Here is an 18,562-nt window from a genome sequence, read left to right as displayed (position 1 = left end):
TGAAATGGAAGAATATTTGGGGAAATCTCATTTCTTTCTCTGCCTTTCGCTGTTCGCCTCTCGTTCTAACGCCAAGTGGTGCTGAAAGGACAGCGACTCGCCGCGGAGGCAGTTTGAGGCCTATAGTGCTTCTGTGGCTCAAATCAATAGGTCCACTCAAGTGTGAGGAAAAGGCATGGGAGCTAAATTGATATAATGAGATGCATTTCAATCAGCCTCATAGTTGGTATATTGTACTGCCTTTGGTGGTTATAGTTTCAGCTGATCAATGACTTTAGCAGCTTTTGCATTCTTTGGTTATGTTGGCCACATCTTTGTAGCTTTGGCATAAGTTAAGGCAAAGAGAAAACGTTGGAATTAGGGAGCATTTTCTCTTCACTTCAGGATAATTTACTCTCATCTCTCTTCTACATTTTACAGTGCAGTAGATTTTTTTAGACAGGACTTTAGTTTTTATCATAAGCCTCGCCTTGTTCTCTCTAAAATTCCATTAGGCTAGTACCTGTTTATTGATCAAAGTGGAGTCAGATAAAATGTGGAGCAATACAAAATCTCATTTCATATTGAATTGCCCTTTCCTTCTGAGGGATTGTTCCACACAGCTCATGTAAGACCCCTGTCTAGACCGGAGCCTGCCAAATATCATATCAGTGCTGGGAATACAAATAGAGCAGATTAGATGGGTGTTGTAGGATTGTGAATGGTCCTCATCAGGCTCCACAGTGTTTGGTATTATTAATGAACCAAGCCAAAATAGAGAGCCAATATGCAGCAGTGGTAGTGTCACTGCTTGCCCCCGCAGAAGAAACAAGCTGGGAAGGTAACTGTGCAAGACTGAAACGCACACCTAGAAGATATCCAAAGTCTCACCCCTTTATTTGTCAAGAATACAAGGTTTTAAGAAATAAATAGTATGTTCATACATACATTCTGAGTTGTATGTATGAGAGTTGAAAATAAATTCTACTCAAAAGACCAGAGATCGAGACATACAAGAAAGAAAAGGGATAAGAGGGAACCTCTTTAGGTTTCACAGATATGTGGTATACATATTAAGTTTTTTATCTCGCAGGTAACCTCATTCAGTAAGCAGTCAGCCTGACGTGTTCTAGCCTGCGACTGTATTTTAAAATGCAAAGCCTAGAATTCCCTCTTGCTGGTTTGCTTGCACAGTTAAAGGACCACATTTATGAACAAATAACATGTTTCCTCAGCTTTATCTGGCTCCGAGCACGCTCATTTGGCTCTGGCCTGGGAGTGTACCCAGTCGGTTCTGCGCTCTGTACTCTCGACGAGGAAACCAACATTTGTTCCTCATGTTGAATTTAGAAGGGAACAGCTTACCACTCCATGGGAGGTAATATCACATGACTGGTATTTGGAAAGAGGGACACTTGCGTTTCACAGACTTAGGGAAACAACCAAACCAGATGGTGTGTGTATGTGTGTGTGTGTGTGTGTGTGTGTGTGTGTGTGTGTGTGTGTTTGTAAAGGTATACCATTGTCTAATATGTGGATACATGATACCTGTATGTAATCCGCCTGTGTGTTTTGCGTAGAACAAAACAAGGCGAGGGGTTGCTATCTATATTAAAAAAGGAATTTCCCTTCGAGGCGGTGCTCTAGATAGAACGCTTAAATGAGATTCAGTTTGAGAGGAAAGAGTGGTAGCTAATGGCACTATGCCAGGTGTATATTGCTGCTATATAGGCATAGCCATTGCTCATTTCTCTCTATGTATATGTGAGACTTCCATTATATAGGGATGTGACTATTATTGGTTTTCTCATTGGTGTATGCTTAGGTGTGTATATTACTGCGCTTATAGGACTTCAATGCTGAGTGCATGTTCTTCACTTTAGCATAAAGATGGGAGAAAGCAGAAAGGAATACACCTGATCCAAGACTATGTATAGACAACGTGCATTTGTTATGCATGTTTGTAGTGTATCCATGTGTGCACTTATACACATATGTTTGGCATGCTCAGACAGTATCCATGCTCGCATTTTGTGTTTGTGTGTGTGTGTGTGTGTGTGTGTGTGTGTGTGTGTGTGTGTGTGTGTTTAATAAACACACATTCTCTTCTAGGGTTTTGTGGCAAGGTCTCATCCTTCATTCTGTCTCCCAAACACGGTGGCTCTCCGCAACACTCGGCTGATCAGTAATTCATTTCTAGAACCTTTGCATAGCAATTATCAAAGGAGGGTTAGAGGCAAGGTTTCCTCACGGGACCGCGCATGAACACTTTCCCTTTTGGTGCACCTAGGAATATTTCAAATCAAGGGAAAACCATTTCCAGTTGGCATATCATCAACTACACCTGCCATAGCTTCCCGCTCGGCCGCTTGTCTGACACTTTAGCAAATAAGTCTCCTGACGTGGTTTTAAATCAAAGGGACACTGTGTGCCTGTGAGGCTGGGATATCACCGGTTACCTTTAAAAAGTGGGCAAATGGCTTTTCTGAAAGCAGCGCGCCTAGTGTTAGGCACCGCTGCGTCAAGAGCCAAACCACTGTTGATTGACAACCCCCCCCACACACACACACACACACACCCTTTTTTTAGGTTGCTTGATTCAAATTAGACACAATTTCCGCTCATTATTTCCCTCATCATCCTAATAGAAGATAGCGGCGAGTGTGAACAAGCAAAAAAAAGGTGACAGATAAGAGAGGATTAAATATTCATCAGAAAAAAATATTGGCATCTCAGAAACGTTCAATCAGCTGTGGAAGGCTGCGTGACGGGTGGGAGACTGGAAACGATCATTATCATGACGTTTGTTTTGGTGAGAACAACAGCCATGACAAATGGGACAATTAAATCACTGTGGCAACGGTGTATTAGATGGCTGATTATGAATTAGTGGCGGGCACCGTGTTGCAGTTTCCCATGTCAGGGAGCTGTCAGATGAATTTAGCATGCAGGGTTTTGAAACACCCTCCTCTCAGGCCCTACTGACAAAACTTGAGACTGTGATCCCTTAGTCTATAAAATACAGTTTTCAGGTTTATTTCAAAAGCTCACATGATGAAAAATAAATAAAGACACTTTTTTAACAGGCATTATGAACCGCAATGTGTTTAAAAAGGGCTGAATGCTTACAAAAAGACAGCAATGCTGCTTAAATAGTGACACAATGACAAAATAAAAGCACAACAAGGAACCTAGCAGAACAACCTTTAAGTTAGGAGAAAACCTGCAGTTCTGTTGTAAAGAGTCATATTAGACTAAGGCTGCAAGTAGAGATTATTTTCATCATTAATTTGTTTGATTGCTTTCTCGATCAATTGTTTTGCCTGTTAAAATAGTAAAAAAATGCATCACTGAGTTGAAAGTGACCTCCATTAAAAGACACATATTGTGCCTATTTCCAGGTGCATACTTGTATTTTGGCTTCCTACCAGAACATGTTAACATGCTTTAATGTTTAAAAAACACATTATTTTTCACACGGTCTGTCTGAATATACCTGTATTCACCCTCTGTCTGAAACACAGTGTTAGTGCTTGTTGCTTTAAGCCCAGTGTGCTCTTATTGTCTAGCGAGAACAAGATTGTGCACCTTTGCAAACGTTGTACTCTTGGGTAAAGATAACCAGATGGGTGGCTGTATCAGAATGGCTTGTTGAATCACATGTTCTGATCTAGTCAGCCCATAGAATACTGACCGGTGTCTTAATTCACAGTTTGTGAGTTGGTATGCACTCCAGATACGCAGATACATGTGAACAAGCACTGAAAAGGTATTCTATCTCATATGATCCCTTTAACTTAAAGCATTCAATCCTAGAACAACTAAAATGTACACGCTCTAAAGGGTTTGTTAGATTGCACAGAAAGTACAGTATATGTGCACACTCAAGTCTTTAAACCCCACCAGCAAAAAGACGAAAAAGTGAAAATCTATTACAGCAGATAGGATAAAAACAGTTCCTCATTAAAAAAATCAATTTGCATTCAGCCTGTAACAGGTGGAGATGTCGCTTCTTCTTCTAAGGTGTCTTGTTGAATATCAATAAAAGTCATAACAGAGAAAAGAAGAGATAATCAATTTGATTAATTAATTGAGTAGCCTACCTCCTGAAACATGTCTTTCTTATCTGACCTTTTTATAACACAATAAAGGTGGATGGAGGAGTGGATTCCAGAATCACAGAGATTTGTGTGCCTGTGTGGAAATGAATCAAAATCACAATCAGAGCTTGTAATGACTACCGGTACGCTGAAACATCTTGTCAAGTGTCTTGATGTATGTGTGCTTGGTATGAAAAGGCTGTGCTCTCTGAATGAACTGAATTGCGGAGAGAGAAATGGATGAAGAAGAGGATATACGCCTTCTTGGACATGATTCAAATCAGGGGAAAAAGAAGTGAAAAAGATGGACTCTTTTTGTCTGAGACAGGCGCCTTGGATATTTAGGTTAGTTTAGGCTGTAAGCTGAAATCTCTCTTCTGGGAGTCATTAATCTGCTCTTTGGCCATGAGTTATACACATTTCCTTTCTGCTCAGAGATTTAGCCGTCTGTGAACATCTGTTCCATCCATGCTGCAACGCTAAAAATCCTCCAGAAAAACACAATGTCAAGATATCTGTTGATTATGTTCAAATTAAACTCAGGTGTTGGGTAATTTAAACCGTGGCCGGTAGCTTCAATTATACTGCCTTCTAAAGAGATACAGAACCTAAAATAAAACACTTTTGTGCACATTTGCATCACATAATGAGTGTGTAATATAGAATGTTTGACCACCATTCCTTTCACTTAACATTGTACAGAGATTTTAGGATGAAGTCATGTGGCTACAAAGAAGTATGACCAGCCAAGAGCCACAAGTAGTCAAACATATATTTGCACACGTTTAAACCAAAGACCCATGTTAGCCAAACGTATTTGGATGAGAAAACAACAGCGCATTTGCAGTTTTCCTACATAATGAGGGATAGTTATCAACATTTTGGGTGTACTCACTCTTAGTTTTACTTACGAAGGAAGTGCAGAGTTTATTTGGAGGCGGCTGGAGACTCAAAACACCTAATATACAAAGCTCGAAAATATCTTACAAAAATGACCCTTTATAACCTTTATTTGTGTTGTTACAGTACAAACACCCTGCTGGCCTGTCTGTAAGAAAGTCAACAATATGTTTTAGTTAATCGGACTAACGTGTCTGCTCAATTAACCTGGCTGAGTTCACCATGCTCACAATTACTGTGGTGAGAAAAATCGTATAAAAAATGACAAATGATGTCCAGAACTAAGAATATTATACCTCGGTTAATTATCCTTTAAAGCTCAAATCCGACAGTATCAGGGAATGTCTAAGACAAAGTATGGTCAAGACTAAGTCATAAAAAATGTCGAACAAGATAGGGGCATTTTTTCATCAAAGAGATACTATTAGGCCAAACAGCCATCTTGGCTTTCCCTCCCAGCTCAGTCACGGTTTAACAAACATGGAAAATGGTAGCTGCCTCTCAGAGACTCACACGATTTCTCTGTCTGTCATTACTGGATACATGGTGGGAGCCATCTTTCTCTGTTTTGGCTCTGGGAGGTCTCTGGTTTACTCATCACGGCCTCCTTGTCCAACTTGAGGAAGCTCTGGTACTCCCCTGCCGTCCGGAGCTGCTGTCCAAATATTGACATTTTGTGTCTGTATTCTCTCCGGAACAGTGGAGGACAAGATGAAAAACAGAGGAAGGGATTGAAGACACCCTCTACCTGTGGGAGAAGGAGTGTTTTATGTTTTTCTTTTTTGAGAGAATAAAGGAGATAAAGAGAGTGGAATAAATGGGCAGAGAGGATTAACTGTGGGAGAAAATAACAAGAGACAGAGAGAGAGAAATAGACACAGAGGGACTAATAGAGACGGAGACAGACAGACGGATGAGTGCAGGGAGGAAACGACAGCAGATATATACCCACGGAGTGAATTCAAACACGGGGCTCATGTTTTCTCCGGATTTGTTTTCCTTCATTTCCCCCACTCCCAGTTGCTGGATGTATGTCAGGCAGCGCAATTAGTCAAATCACACCGACGTGGGATTTCGGAAACACTCTGAGATGTAATGAAAAAAAGAACAGAAGTGCTGATTGCTTATTAGCAAGTAGATTGTGTTTGCATTGTGTAGCGCCATTTACGTCTCCCGGTGTGTGTGTGTGTGTGTGTGTGTGTGTGTGTGTGTGTGTGTGTGTGTGTGTGTGTGTGTGTGTGTGTGTTCTTCCTGTCTGATGAGGTCACGACGAGAGATAAGGCTGCTGGCAGGGCCTGTCATTGCCAGTCACTGTTTTGGTTGTTGTTTTTGCTTTCTGCCCGAGGAAGAAAAAGGTGCTTCACGGAATCAACAGCCACTGGGTGTCATGTGTGCATGGCCTGTCTGTCTGTTTACTTGCGTAGATTTACATATCTCGGTGTTAAGAGAGTATTTTTAAGTGTGTGTTTGGAAACATATGTGTTGATGTCGCTATTTTTTAGGAGTGAGCCGGCAGGCAAAAATCACTGAGTAGTTTGGAAGCCAGTGACATGAGCTTCTCCGAGCCCGATTTACGGTGAACGGTGAATGCAGCAGACTATATTTATACGGCATCTCCAGAGTACAATACGCCCCTGTGCCAGCTTAATAATACACTGCGATATGAGACGTATGGAACAAACCAAGCTTTCTCTTAATCCTTCGACATTTACTCTATCTTTATCAGTATGCAAACGTGCTTTCTGCATACTTGCATGTGCGTTTGGTTTTGCACCTGTGCTTCAGTCTTTCAGATGATTTGTTTATACATTTAGCATCATTGTGACAACCAACTGCTGGTACAACAGCACAGTGATGATTGGAGGGCCTGAGGTCAACACCCTTGTGTCCGAGGAGGAATTTAATTTGCCAGAAGTCCATTAAAAGGCTAAAGGCTAACTGTAAGGTGGGGATTAACATAAATACTTTGATCTATATGCTCCCAACCTTTAAAGACGGACACAAATATGCATTAGTTTCCAGGGGTAACTCAGAGGTTAAATACCCCTCAAAATCTCAATTAGCATTTACAGATTTCCCAGAGTAGTCCTGCAGTTGATTTTTGGTTTCGTTCGCAACATGATCACAGTCTCTTCTCCAAAGTTCAGAGCTACAAGTGCACATGCTCGGTGGTGATAAAAAAAATAATAAGAAAAAACCTGTGGCAGCAAAAGCACTGACTGGTGCTGAACCTAAAACATTACTTTAAATCACATAGAAAGAAACTACCCGCCAGCGCTTAGTTGGAGCTGAAATATTGTTTGTCTGCAGTTTTACTTAAGTAAATAACTCTGGACAATTTAAAAGCAGATTGTGGTTCCATTGACCACACAGGAAAATGAGACTGTGCTTTTCTTCTACATTTATTCTTAGTCATTATTAAACAGGAATAGCCTGCAGCACCACAACATGACCCTGAAGAGTTCAATTCGAGGGTGCTATACCTTTATAATATTTCCTTTTGAAACGGTTAGAATACACGAAAGCTACTGTTAAATTGGAGATTTTTTTCATTTCATACTCTACCCACCTCTATCGAACCCCTTGCCCGTCCCCATTTGTGGGGCCCGGGTGTCCCACTGTCTATCTGGCCATTTCTCTCTCCATCTGCGATTGCCCGGGTCTCCCCTCTCCTTCCTTATGGTTCCTGCAGTCTTGCTGCTTCTGCTGCCTGCTGTCTCTGTCTGTGAAATCTGTGACTCCCCTGTCTGTTTGGCCCTCGCTGTCTGTTGTCTGTGGGCCTCGTGTCTCCTCTGGCTCTCTGACCACTACACAGTCTTTGTTGCCTGTCTCGCTCCCCGTGAGCCTTGAATGAGCAACACGATTAGATCCACACAATGGAACACAAAACACAACCGCAGTGGTAGGTCTTAGACAATGTGTTGACAGGGCTGTTGTTAATAACACATGGTATTTATATGTGCCCGGGTGTGGATGGCAAATATAGAGGATAAAATATGGTGTTAATTCAAAGCTTTACTTTTATGATTGGTAGCTGTTCTGAATTATATTTAGAAGACATGTTGAAAACAACATTCAACATATTTCTGCATATTTCCTTTTCTTTGGGTCTTCAATAATTAGCTTCAAGGGTGCATTAAATCTATTTATCTATTGATGTATATATATATATATATATATATACATACATACATACATCAATAGATGTGTGGTTCCTGTGCCGTTTTGCAGGTAATACTATTTGAAGTAATCTGCAACTCACAGTTACATAGTACATAATGACAAAAGTGTGTATTGCACTTTCCATAATACTGATTAAATAATAATAAACATGTTATGTGACTTTTCTGCTGTTAATTGTCCTTGATAGAGACAATATAATTACTACAAGGAGCTTTACTGGCTTACTTTTGTTAGCTGTTCTACTAATCAGGCTTTTCTTAAGGTAATATTAACTGTGACCAAATATACAAATTTCATTTTTTTAAATATTTTATTCATCTGAAAACATGCAGAGCAAGTGGAGGTCAAGTACAAAACAATGTGTTCTTGCTTTGGGCGCACAGTTAGAAATGAAGGCTTCTCATACTGTATGAGCAGACAACATGCATCTTCCCACATCCAGCTGTAGTGCTGTAGTGTTTCCCATAGGCATTATTTATTCTTTTCAATGTTTTGTCATGAACACGTCTGAAATGCAGAGACCAGTAGAACAGGGGCATCCAATCTGACAAAGAAACGTGAAATATCTGACAATAGGCACCATCACTTGTATGACCAGTGACACTTACTCCATACTCACCTCTTTTACTTTATGTAGAGATAATCCATAATCTGCGACAGGCTGATACTTTGAATATGCAGGGAGAAGAATGTTTACAGGACACATTTGTCTTTACTTAAAGCCGCCTCTAAAGGCCTTTACACACAGTGGATGTGATGAACAACACAAAAATGCTAAATATTTGGCTGCGCATAATTCACATCAAAACTAATCATACCGGCAGCGATGCAAATTTACGACAGCTGCAGACATTTTTCACTAAAAGTGACCCAGAGCAGCGTGTGCCAATCTGTGAGGTGAATTGTTTTTTAGCCTCAGCTGTACGCTAATTTCTTAGCTAATTTATGAACGGTAAGAACGAAATTAAGTTTGCTGTCGTGGTTCGACTCTGTGTTGTACCGAATATGTCAATTTCACATAATGTAATTGATTGATGCACTAATTAGCAGTTTGAAAACTCAGACAAGTTGCCTTGCACGTTTTTTATTGTGTAATATTCATGTTCATGAAAGTAAAACAACAGTTTGGAAACTATTTTTTGACGTGCAAATGAATTGCCCGAATGAAACGTCCCTGGTGTGTAAAGGCCTAAAAGGTCAAGCTGCAATAGAACAAACCCAGCTCTTTACGATCTTATATTATGGCAGATAGTATATTTTGGCAGGTAGGTTCGGAAATTAGCACCCACAAAATGCAGGTAATGAAAAGGCACAATAGAAAGACGCGTTTAGTAAGGTCAGCGTATGATTGGCTAGAACTACACATTTGAAAGTTGCTTTTTTCAAGTGGTAGTAAATGCACAGTGTGGATTTCAGTTTGACCATGAATAAATGCTGCAGCTCCTCCTGTGTCGTGCTTCAAAACTTTACAACGATGGCTACATTAATTCCTTAGTGGTAGACGAAAAAACACTTGTCTGAAAGACAATTTTAAGTCATCGTATTACTTCATTGGGATGGTTGTATTGATTTATTGTAATTATTACTTTCTCTCCTATTTACTCTTTAGTCTAGTCATCTATTCATATGTATATGCTTACATTACATTGTTTGTGTGTGTGTGTGTGTGTGTGTGTGTGTGTGTGTGTGTGCACATCTGCTTTTAGTAATTGAGGAACAGTGGCTTTATTGGTAGAATGGATCAGTAGAATAGATTTGTGTAAGTGGACCCTGTGATCTGAAGCCTCCTCAGCTTCAGGGAATTACAGATTGTTTGCTTTTTGTGTTTCTCTCCCTCTTTTTTTACACCTCTTTGCTGATGTATCGCCTTCCTCATATGACCCTAAACTGCGTGTCTCCTCCTTTGATCCCGCCAACAATGCTTTCCCACATGGCTGTTAACTGGAAAAAACGGGAAAACTACAAATCCAATCTGCACATGAGTAAAGAGTGGCTGCAGAGACTCATTATAATGATGACTCTGTTCATGTCTCTTGTTCCTTTCTCTTCCGTTTTATAATCTCTCCCGTACTCTTCTTCCCCCCCGTCCCCTCGCTCCTCTCTTTATTCTCTCTAAGAGAAAGTAATTAACATAACTGGTACCTCTTTCATGCCGATCATGTGTTTGCGGGACTGTGTGTGTGTTATTCTATTATATCATTTCAGATGTTAATTTAACCTTTTTTATGTTGATGTTTTGTTTTTGCCGGTAGTTTTGTGTCAATTACACACTTTGTCGGTTTGTATAGAGATGATTGACATGAGAGTATGATTAAGCAGCCAGGGAATATTTTGTTGGTTTTTGTGGCACATTTTGTAAGATAATTGTGTTTTATTTGTGTGTGAGGATGATGGAATATGGATTCACATTTAGCCTCTTGGTGTTTAGGAATCAATTGTGAGTCTGAGGATGTTGATGTGGAGAGGGGGTGAAATGTTTTTGCGACACCACATCACTTTGATTGCACATTTCATTCAGAATGAATGAGGTGAGGAGGAAAACAAACAATTCGCTTCATCAATGTTGGCCTTGTCTCTTTGATGTATAGCTTTTGCTGCACTTTTTCTGCTTGCGACATTGGCAAATGATTGCTAACTTGTGTTCTCTCTTCTGGTCTCTTTCTCTCATCTCCTCCTCCATCTTGCCTATCAACTCCAAATACCCGTACCTCTTCTCTTGTGCCTCGTCTTCGATTTTTCTTCTTACCTAAAATCCCTTACATTTCTGTAATCTTTCTTTGACATTTCCACCTTTCCAATTCCTAATATGATATGTGTTCTCTCTGCAGGCGCTGACCTGTTCTCCAACTGCACGGAGGAGTGCAAGGCCCTGGGCCACTCCGACCGCTGCTGGATGCCGTCCTTTGTGCCATCCGACGGGCGGCAGGGGCCGGACTACCGAAGCAACCTACACGTCCCCGGCATGGATGCCACCCTGCCCGACACTGAGGTACCCTCCTCCGTCGAGCTCTCCGACCAACTGACCATGACCTCAGCCACCGCCTCGTCCAACGATAGGTCATTCTCCACCTTTGGCAAGGATGGTCAAAGGTCACAGTCACACCACAGCCTTCACCATCACCTCCATCAGCAACAGCAGCAGTACAGCTCCAGCACGCTAGAGAGGAAAGAGTATGATAGGGGGACCCTACCGTACAAAGCTACCTTTCACTGTGAGTATCAGTATGAAAGTTCACTGGGACCGTATGACTTCGGTCTGGTCCAGTACAGACACTAGAGGAGGGGACAATTAATCTGCCCTTTGATTCTCATCTGGGCTTTTTTATGTTGTTCATCAACCTTTATTTCTTATATTTTTCAAAGACTTTTTAAATAAATATGGCTTTTTGTTTTGTTGTATTGTTTATACTTTGTAATTTTGTATTTCTCTCACCGAATGTAAAATGTAATATATTATTGCTAACTTCCCTTTTCCAAAACCCACTTTGAAAACTTCAATCTTACCCATGTTAATGCTAAATACTGTCTGTAAACATGTGACTAATTATAAAATAAACACCATTTTAATTGGACTCATGATAAACTACTGTTGCCCCTTTTTCTTTCTTTTTTTACCTTTCTCTAAATTCCCCTTAAAATCCTCTCCAATCAGCCTTTTTATCTGATGCTCATATAAGTAAAGGTCACCCACACAAGTATGCTTCACGTTTCTATTCCTGACATCTTCAAACACCTACAATTAAATGCCGTTCATGGTTTAAAACATGATTTGAGTGTATATGAAAGATAGATCATCTCATGTTCTAAAGGACATCTTTTTTTCCATTTGCTCAACAACGGAGTTCTGCTCGAGCACGATGGCTTCCCTACTGAATAGCTCGAAAGGTGAAACGCACAACCCACGCGTCTTCTTTTTCACAAGGATTGAAGTCCATTTCGTTCTAAAAGGGAAGTGTCGAGTATCTATACTCGCGCTTGCTTGTGGATCAATACTTGACATAAAGAAGGCTGGGTGAGGTGGGCCGTCAACCCTGAGGTCAAGATGCTGCAGTTGGAGGAGTCACGCACACAAGTTTGTGTGCAAGAAAAGAGGGAAACTATTACAATATAAGGGAAGCTTAATTTGGCACATGAATGATATTGATATCCATTGGAATAAAATGTAGTTTCTAGCTTGCATTACGAAAGAAGCAGAATGGCATTCTTTAGAAATGATGGCAGGACGCTTTCCAAGCTCCCACATTACATGAATATTCTATTAGCTGTAAGAGTAGGGAATGGATTCGATATACACATTCAGTAGAGAAGTAATTTCCAGTCACCACCATGTTAACCATCATCCTCCATATTGCATGCTGGCTGTGGGCTGTCTCCCAGGTAAACGATGACCACTATAACCTGCTTTTTTGTTTCCTTTGTTTGCAATTTAGCAAACAGAGCCGAGCAATTTTTCCTCTTGCACATCAGGTCTGTTTGAAAAATAATTTGTATTTAGCCTTTAGGTGCTATAGCTCGCTCCAAATATAGCAGCAGCAGCAGTCTGCTCATCCCGTCTGCCTCGCAGGGTTGGGATAAATGCACTCCATTCCTCTGTCCAAAACTCACCACTATATTATATTTCACTTTACTCTTTTAATATACAATTTCCCACATTTGTCCTACTCTTTTGAAACCATTTTTGCCACTCTGTAAAAAAGATGAGAATAGTCTCAGAGGCTGAGGCTCTATTAACCAATTGGCATCATGTTCTACTTAAAAATAGCATTGTATGCTACCACTGGCTACGGCAATGCTCTGATCAGCAGGGGTGCCTTGATAAAGCGTTCATGAATATGTAATGAACCTTTTATAGATAATTAATGAAGCAATTAGTGTTCTGTGTATTTTCTATGCATGCGTTCTGTAGCCACCAAATTCTTTAACTTAATCTTCACTGATGGATGTGTTTTTACCCAATTCCCAAATTAGTTTTTACCATTATACGGCAAGAACCAGCCTTTAGGGTATATAAATAACTTCACAGAGAGTCCTTTGTGGCATGTATCCTTCAAGAGATGGTATTTCGAGCCAATTGTGTCACTAAAGAGTCTCGAGGGAAAGGGTGCCATTTGTCTTTGAGTATATTTATATATATATATAATATTGAGTTTGTTCTCTTGTCTTTTCAGCCCGCAAAAGGATTTGTTAGCTCGTTCCATGTGGACCTTTCGGAGACGGCGTGAATTTCTGTGCTAGACCACCCACACTGATGCTGGAGACAGCTACATACAACTACACAAACAGCAACCTGGACAACAGCAACCTTGGTTAAGCTTCATTATCTTGGGTGGCGAACTGTAACAAAGCCTTGGCAGTGGTCGCCGAGGGAGGAGAGGAGAACTAAATACTGAGTAGCTGTACGCCTCTAGATATCTTAGGAGCAATCCAAGGCCTTATTTCTCTCAGCAGGACTGAGAACGGGGTCGACTTACTCGACATGTGAAAATTATAACGTCATCAGCAGACAGAGGAGAAGAACTGAAATGAACAGCGGAATACAAAATGAGAAGAGGGACCGATTAACTCATAGAGGTGGGTTGTTTTTGTTTTGGGACTGAGGAGTTAGCCTCTAGAGATCTGTGTGTGCCTGTTTACATGAAGAAAAAAACTAATGTTTCTGTACAAACATCAACCAATGTCACATGGAACCCTTTAGCTATTTCTATGGTCACCACTAAGCCAACTGTACAGAGACTGTGTGGGGGGGAAATTGAGAATGAGAGCCAGCGAGAAAGTAAGAAACTGTCAATTAGACAGAGAGAAAGAGAGAGCAGGTGTTGTACAGGTATAAAATGACAAAAAAAAGAAGGAAATGGGATGAGCAGAGATGATGTGCAGTATTATAAATTCTGTATCTCCGGTTTTTTGACTTGACTGTCTTTATATAACTTCTCTTTTACGTTTCTGTTGTTCTTTCTGTGTGGTGAAAGTGTGCAGACTCTAAAGTATTCCAACCTACCGTTAAAGACAGGAACATGATGTCCAGAGCCGGGTTCGGTCGTCTTTCAAGTTTAGCCACTTCAGGAAGGAGATGTTGACAAATACACTCCGTAGAAAAAGGGGAAATAAAATAATCTTCATGTTTAGATTATCAATAAAATATCACAAATGAATATTCTCATTTCTAAACTAGTGACTACAAGTTCTCAAGTTCCTTCCTGAGCTGACTGCAGAGAAAGTGAAATGACCCTTTATCAGGATACGGTTCCTTTGATGCCATTGGCCTATACATAAACAATCAGACACACTCAGTGGGTTTTATCATGTGTGCAAAGTGTTTACTGTGCTATTTTAAAAAGCTTATAAATGAACATAAATCTATATATAACTATATATATACATATATATATACAATATACTTTTTTTCAAAAAACTGTGTAACCATTGGTTAGTTTCTACACGTCATAATGTCATTCAATCTAATAATACCAAGTGCTACAAAATCAAGACATGTATCAGTTAAAACGAGGAGGAGTATTTCAGCCGAGAAAGCAAACACTTTCACTCCAACCAAGGATTAAGTTGATGTTCTTATTTGATTGTTATTTTTCATGGTTAACAGACGCTGGGCCTTATTGTGTGTAGCGAAGACACCAGTTGAGTTGTTTTGGCCTGTTGTGTATTTTTACTAGCAGAATATGTGTTCATGTACAGAAAGAGGGACTATCACAATCGAGCTAGATATCAAAGGTTTTACAATCAAACAAAAGAGGCATACACAGATAAATATGGACATGAACAGACATACATGGTGAGGTGCAACATATTGCATACACACACACACACACACACACACACACACAAACACACACACACACACACACACACACACACACACACACACACACACACACACACACACACACACACACACACACAGGTCAAGTGGTGATAAATAAACAGTGTCATTGAAGTTTTCTAATGTGTGTTTTGTTGCGTTCACTCGAGAATAAATATAACAAATCAGAAAACAAGACTAAGCCTACAGCCATGCTTGTAGATCTGTGAGGCTGTAGATCACAGGTGCTTTTAGAGCCAAATGCTAATCTAAGCAAGTGCAATGCTTTGGTAGGTGTGATTGTTTCCTGGTTCTTCATCTTAGGTTAGAAAATTGGCATGCTAATATTTTCTAAGAAGCACAGAACACAAAGTGCAGCTGAGGGGAACGATATTAGTTTTGCAGCTATCTGGTTATAAACCAAAGTATTGGCTAAATTCAAAACTTTTAAGTGATTGTTGCGCTAGGTGAAAAATAAGGGTTCAACCAAGCAATATCAATTCATACTGAGTTGGACATGAATGGATTCACCATAGCAATCCATCCAGTAGCTGTTTCACTTAACACCATGAAATATCAACCTGCTGGTGGAAAAGAGGACAAGTCCGGGGATCAAAGCGATGAACCGACTAATTGACCGAAGGACCGACATTGCCATCCCTCGAGCCATGCCGCTAGCATGGCTAAAGATAATGTTGTAAACTTGGATTAGAGCGGCTCTTTTGTAACAGTCAGAGGAGACGTGCTGCACAAACATTCACAGCCAAAAGCGGTGAAGCATTTGTCTAATCAAAGCAAGAACCTGCTTATTGCTTAAAGTCCTCACGGAGCAAATCCACTGATTTCACTGTTGTTTTTAGCACATGAATTTTCATGAATAGATATTCAGCTATCCCAAAAGAATCTCATGGATTTCCAAGATGTAATCAGCATAGTTTTGCTCTACTTTCCTCATTCCCTGACCTCAATAGCCCACCAAAAGAACTTTTCTGATGCCTGTCACTCTAGCCTTCTGTCCATTTCCTTCATTCATCACTGATCACCATCCCCCTACATCCCAATCCCACCCCTTCACTCAAGTGTGATCTTTACATGGCCTGGCACAAGTTCATAGACACGAGAAGAAGAAGAAGAATGCTGGAGTCTGGTTGCAGACTGCTGCAAAAGTCTGGGGTCATGAGGGATACAGTCCCTCACTCGACAGCCTAGAAACAGAGAAGATCTGTTTGTGTCTATTGCAAGTTGGCCTTATTTTACAAGCAGAGATCCATGTGACTCACGCATGTGACTTATCTGGTGGTCGCCTTTGTGAATGAACGACCTTTGAGGTTCTGATTAAAATCGTACCCATAAACGATCAAGTCATAGGACTTGAAAATGGGGAATGAAAAAAAAAAGAAATGAAAAGAAAGAGGTCAGCTTAATTAACAAGGTAATTAGGGGGTAATGTCTTGGTAACAACAGGGTAATACCGTGAAATTATTGGATTATTCCCTAAAAATATTTTCCATGGCAATATCCAAGTTATTACTCTGAAAATAATGAGCATATTTGTATTTATTATAATTGACATAATTAAATTGACATCATTGTTAGCCTACTATTTCCATGTCGTTACTGGTTTGGTTCTTTACCTTTCCCTACTATAACACTCATGTTCTTGCTCTATGATTATCATAATTGAGAAGTGTTGATGGCTGTTTTGAACCACCACACTTGAAGCGAGCATGAAAAGCCTGCCTTTTAAAGAGGAGCAGGATGCAATAATGTTGGGGATAATGGAGGCACTTCCAGAAAGGATTCCTTTGCGTTTCTACATGGGGACATTGACATTTGCTCTCTTTTTTGTAGAAAAGAGAGCAGGAGGGAGAAAACCCTTGACTTCTTTCTCACATAAACGTGGGCATGAATGTTGTTAAAAGAATTATCTACTAAAAAATGAAACCTAATTATCAAAATGTCCTCATTTTTATTATCTAGAAATGTGTATTTTTCACGATATTACCCTCACAGTACCAAGGCGTTGTGCTGTCATTACCTTGCTCCCTGATGAGCTGTAATGTAGTGGTGCCTAGGACTAAGTTAAACAACTTTTGTATAGGTACCAATACTTGGACTTATGTACCAAAGCAGGGTAATTATCCGCTCAAATAATCAGCATGCAAGTAAAACAATCTGCCAAAGCATTCAATGTCAACTTCAGATAGTTCACAGTTTACACTGCCAAGGGCACATTCCAGACAGTACTTGAAAATCTGTAATTATGAAATGTTCTAAGCTCAAGGTTCACTGACCAGCATTATTTGGAGTGAGATGCAGTCATGGCCAATAGGACATGGTTGAACGATCCAGAATGAATCTCTATACTTAGAGTTTTTTTACCCAGCTCTAGTGCGACTAAAGAAAGAAAGTAAAGGCAAACATGTTGACTTCGCAGGGCAAGCAAAACGACCTGCAGGTGGAGACTGACATTCTATCAATGGCTGTGAGTTGACCTGATCTATTTGTCCTCCAAGCGGCCTCCTTGGCAGACAGAGAGAATAGGAGTCATTACAAGCGCATCATCTCTTCTATCTCTCCTCTTCTCTCCATACAAGGTTGACTGAGGTGACCTAGCTGTCTGTCAGAGTCTCCAAGCCTGTCTCTCATCTTCTTCCCCTGGCAGACGCACTTCATTACTCTGGCTAAATAGACTTTCAAGAGACCCCATCAGCCATCATTTACACAGCCCGGCCCTATCACCTTTCACCACAGCCACCTCATCAGACATACGCACCCTGCCATTCACGCATGCACTACATGGCCTGCCCATGCAGACACACATGGACAAAGTGGACGCACATATAGCTCTCCCTCCCCCTTTGCCGCCTTATTCCCCGTCACCTCATCAGTCAAAGCACACACACACACACACACACACACACACACACACACACACACACACACACACACACACACACACTCAGGCATCCTTGGGCTCTATTCCCCAGCCACCTCATCAGGCCAGAGCAGACAGCTATTACAGTCTGAGCTCTGATGCCCATTTCTCCTACCATCTCTCTCCTTATCTGCCGGCCGGCCAGGTCTGCAACAACCTATTGACCTGAGACATAGCCTCACCGCCCCGTTGACCTGGACAAATTTAAAGGAATGGATGCTTTCTTTTCCATCTGCCAAACTCCATCCAACAACTGTTCATTTGTAATATTTTCCCCTCAGGTAAGGCATGATTGACATTATGTTTGCCATGTCTGAATGATGTAACAATGTCAAAAAAAAGTATAGAAAAGCAAGAACTTCGGACTCAGTTCACTTCAAAACAGCAATAAAAGCATAATTGTAATCACACCTTTAAACATACAACCTTCAAAATAAGTATTAGTTTCAAAACTGTAATTTGAAAGCATTATACTGTAATTATTTAATTAAATCACTTCCGGAAATGACTCCGCTGACTGTGAATGTTTTTAAAGTCAGAACAAAACCTTTTTAATTAAGTTTGTGATTAGACACAACGTGGTTAATTACTCTGAGGTTTGACTCAGTACAAAGTGAAGAGTGTCAAAGACTGACACACTCTACT

The 18,562-nt window shown here is 40.5% G+C and overlaps 1 protein-coding gene across 1 annotated transcript in view; it reads left to right on the top strand.

Annotated features, from left to right (window-relative positions):
- The window catches only part of LOC306737378 (protocadherin-10-like), a gene marked incomplete at both ends in the record, with an annotated part of 17,196 nt that extends 5,037 nt beyond the window's left edge, over window positions 1-12,159 (top strand). The window contains 3 exon segments of the mRNA XM_079219104.1: window positions 10,991-11,378; window positions 12,040-12,133; window positions 12,136-12,159. Coding sequence (XP_079075230.1) covers window positions 10,991-11,378; window positions 12,040-12,133; window positions 12,136-12,159 — 506 coding nt within the window.
- Window positions 12,160-18,562: the final 6,403 nt, after the last annotated feature.

The sequence above is a fragment of the Taurulus bubalis genome, assembly GCF_910589615.1.
Source record: "Taurulus bubalis genome assembly, chromosome: 6".
Classification (NCBI taxonomy): domain Eukaryota; kingdom Metazoa; phylum Chordata; class Actinopteri; order Perciformes; family Cottidae; genus Taurulus; species Taurulus bubalis.
The sequence above is the reverse complement of the archived record's forward strand: the minus strand, read 5'-3'. Positions and strand labels throughout refer to the sequence as shown.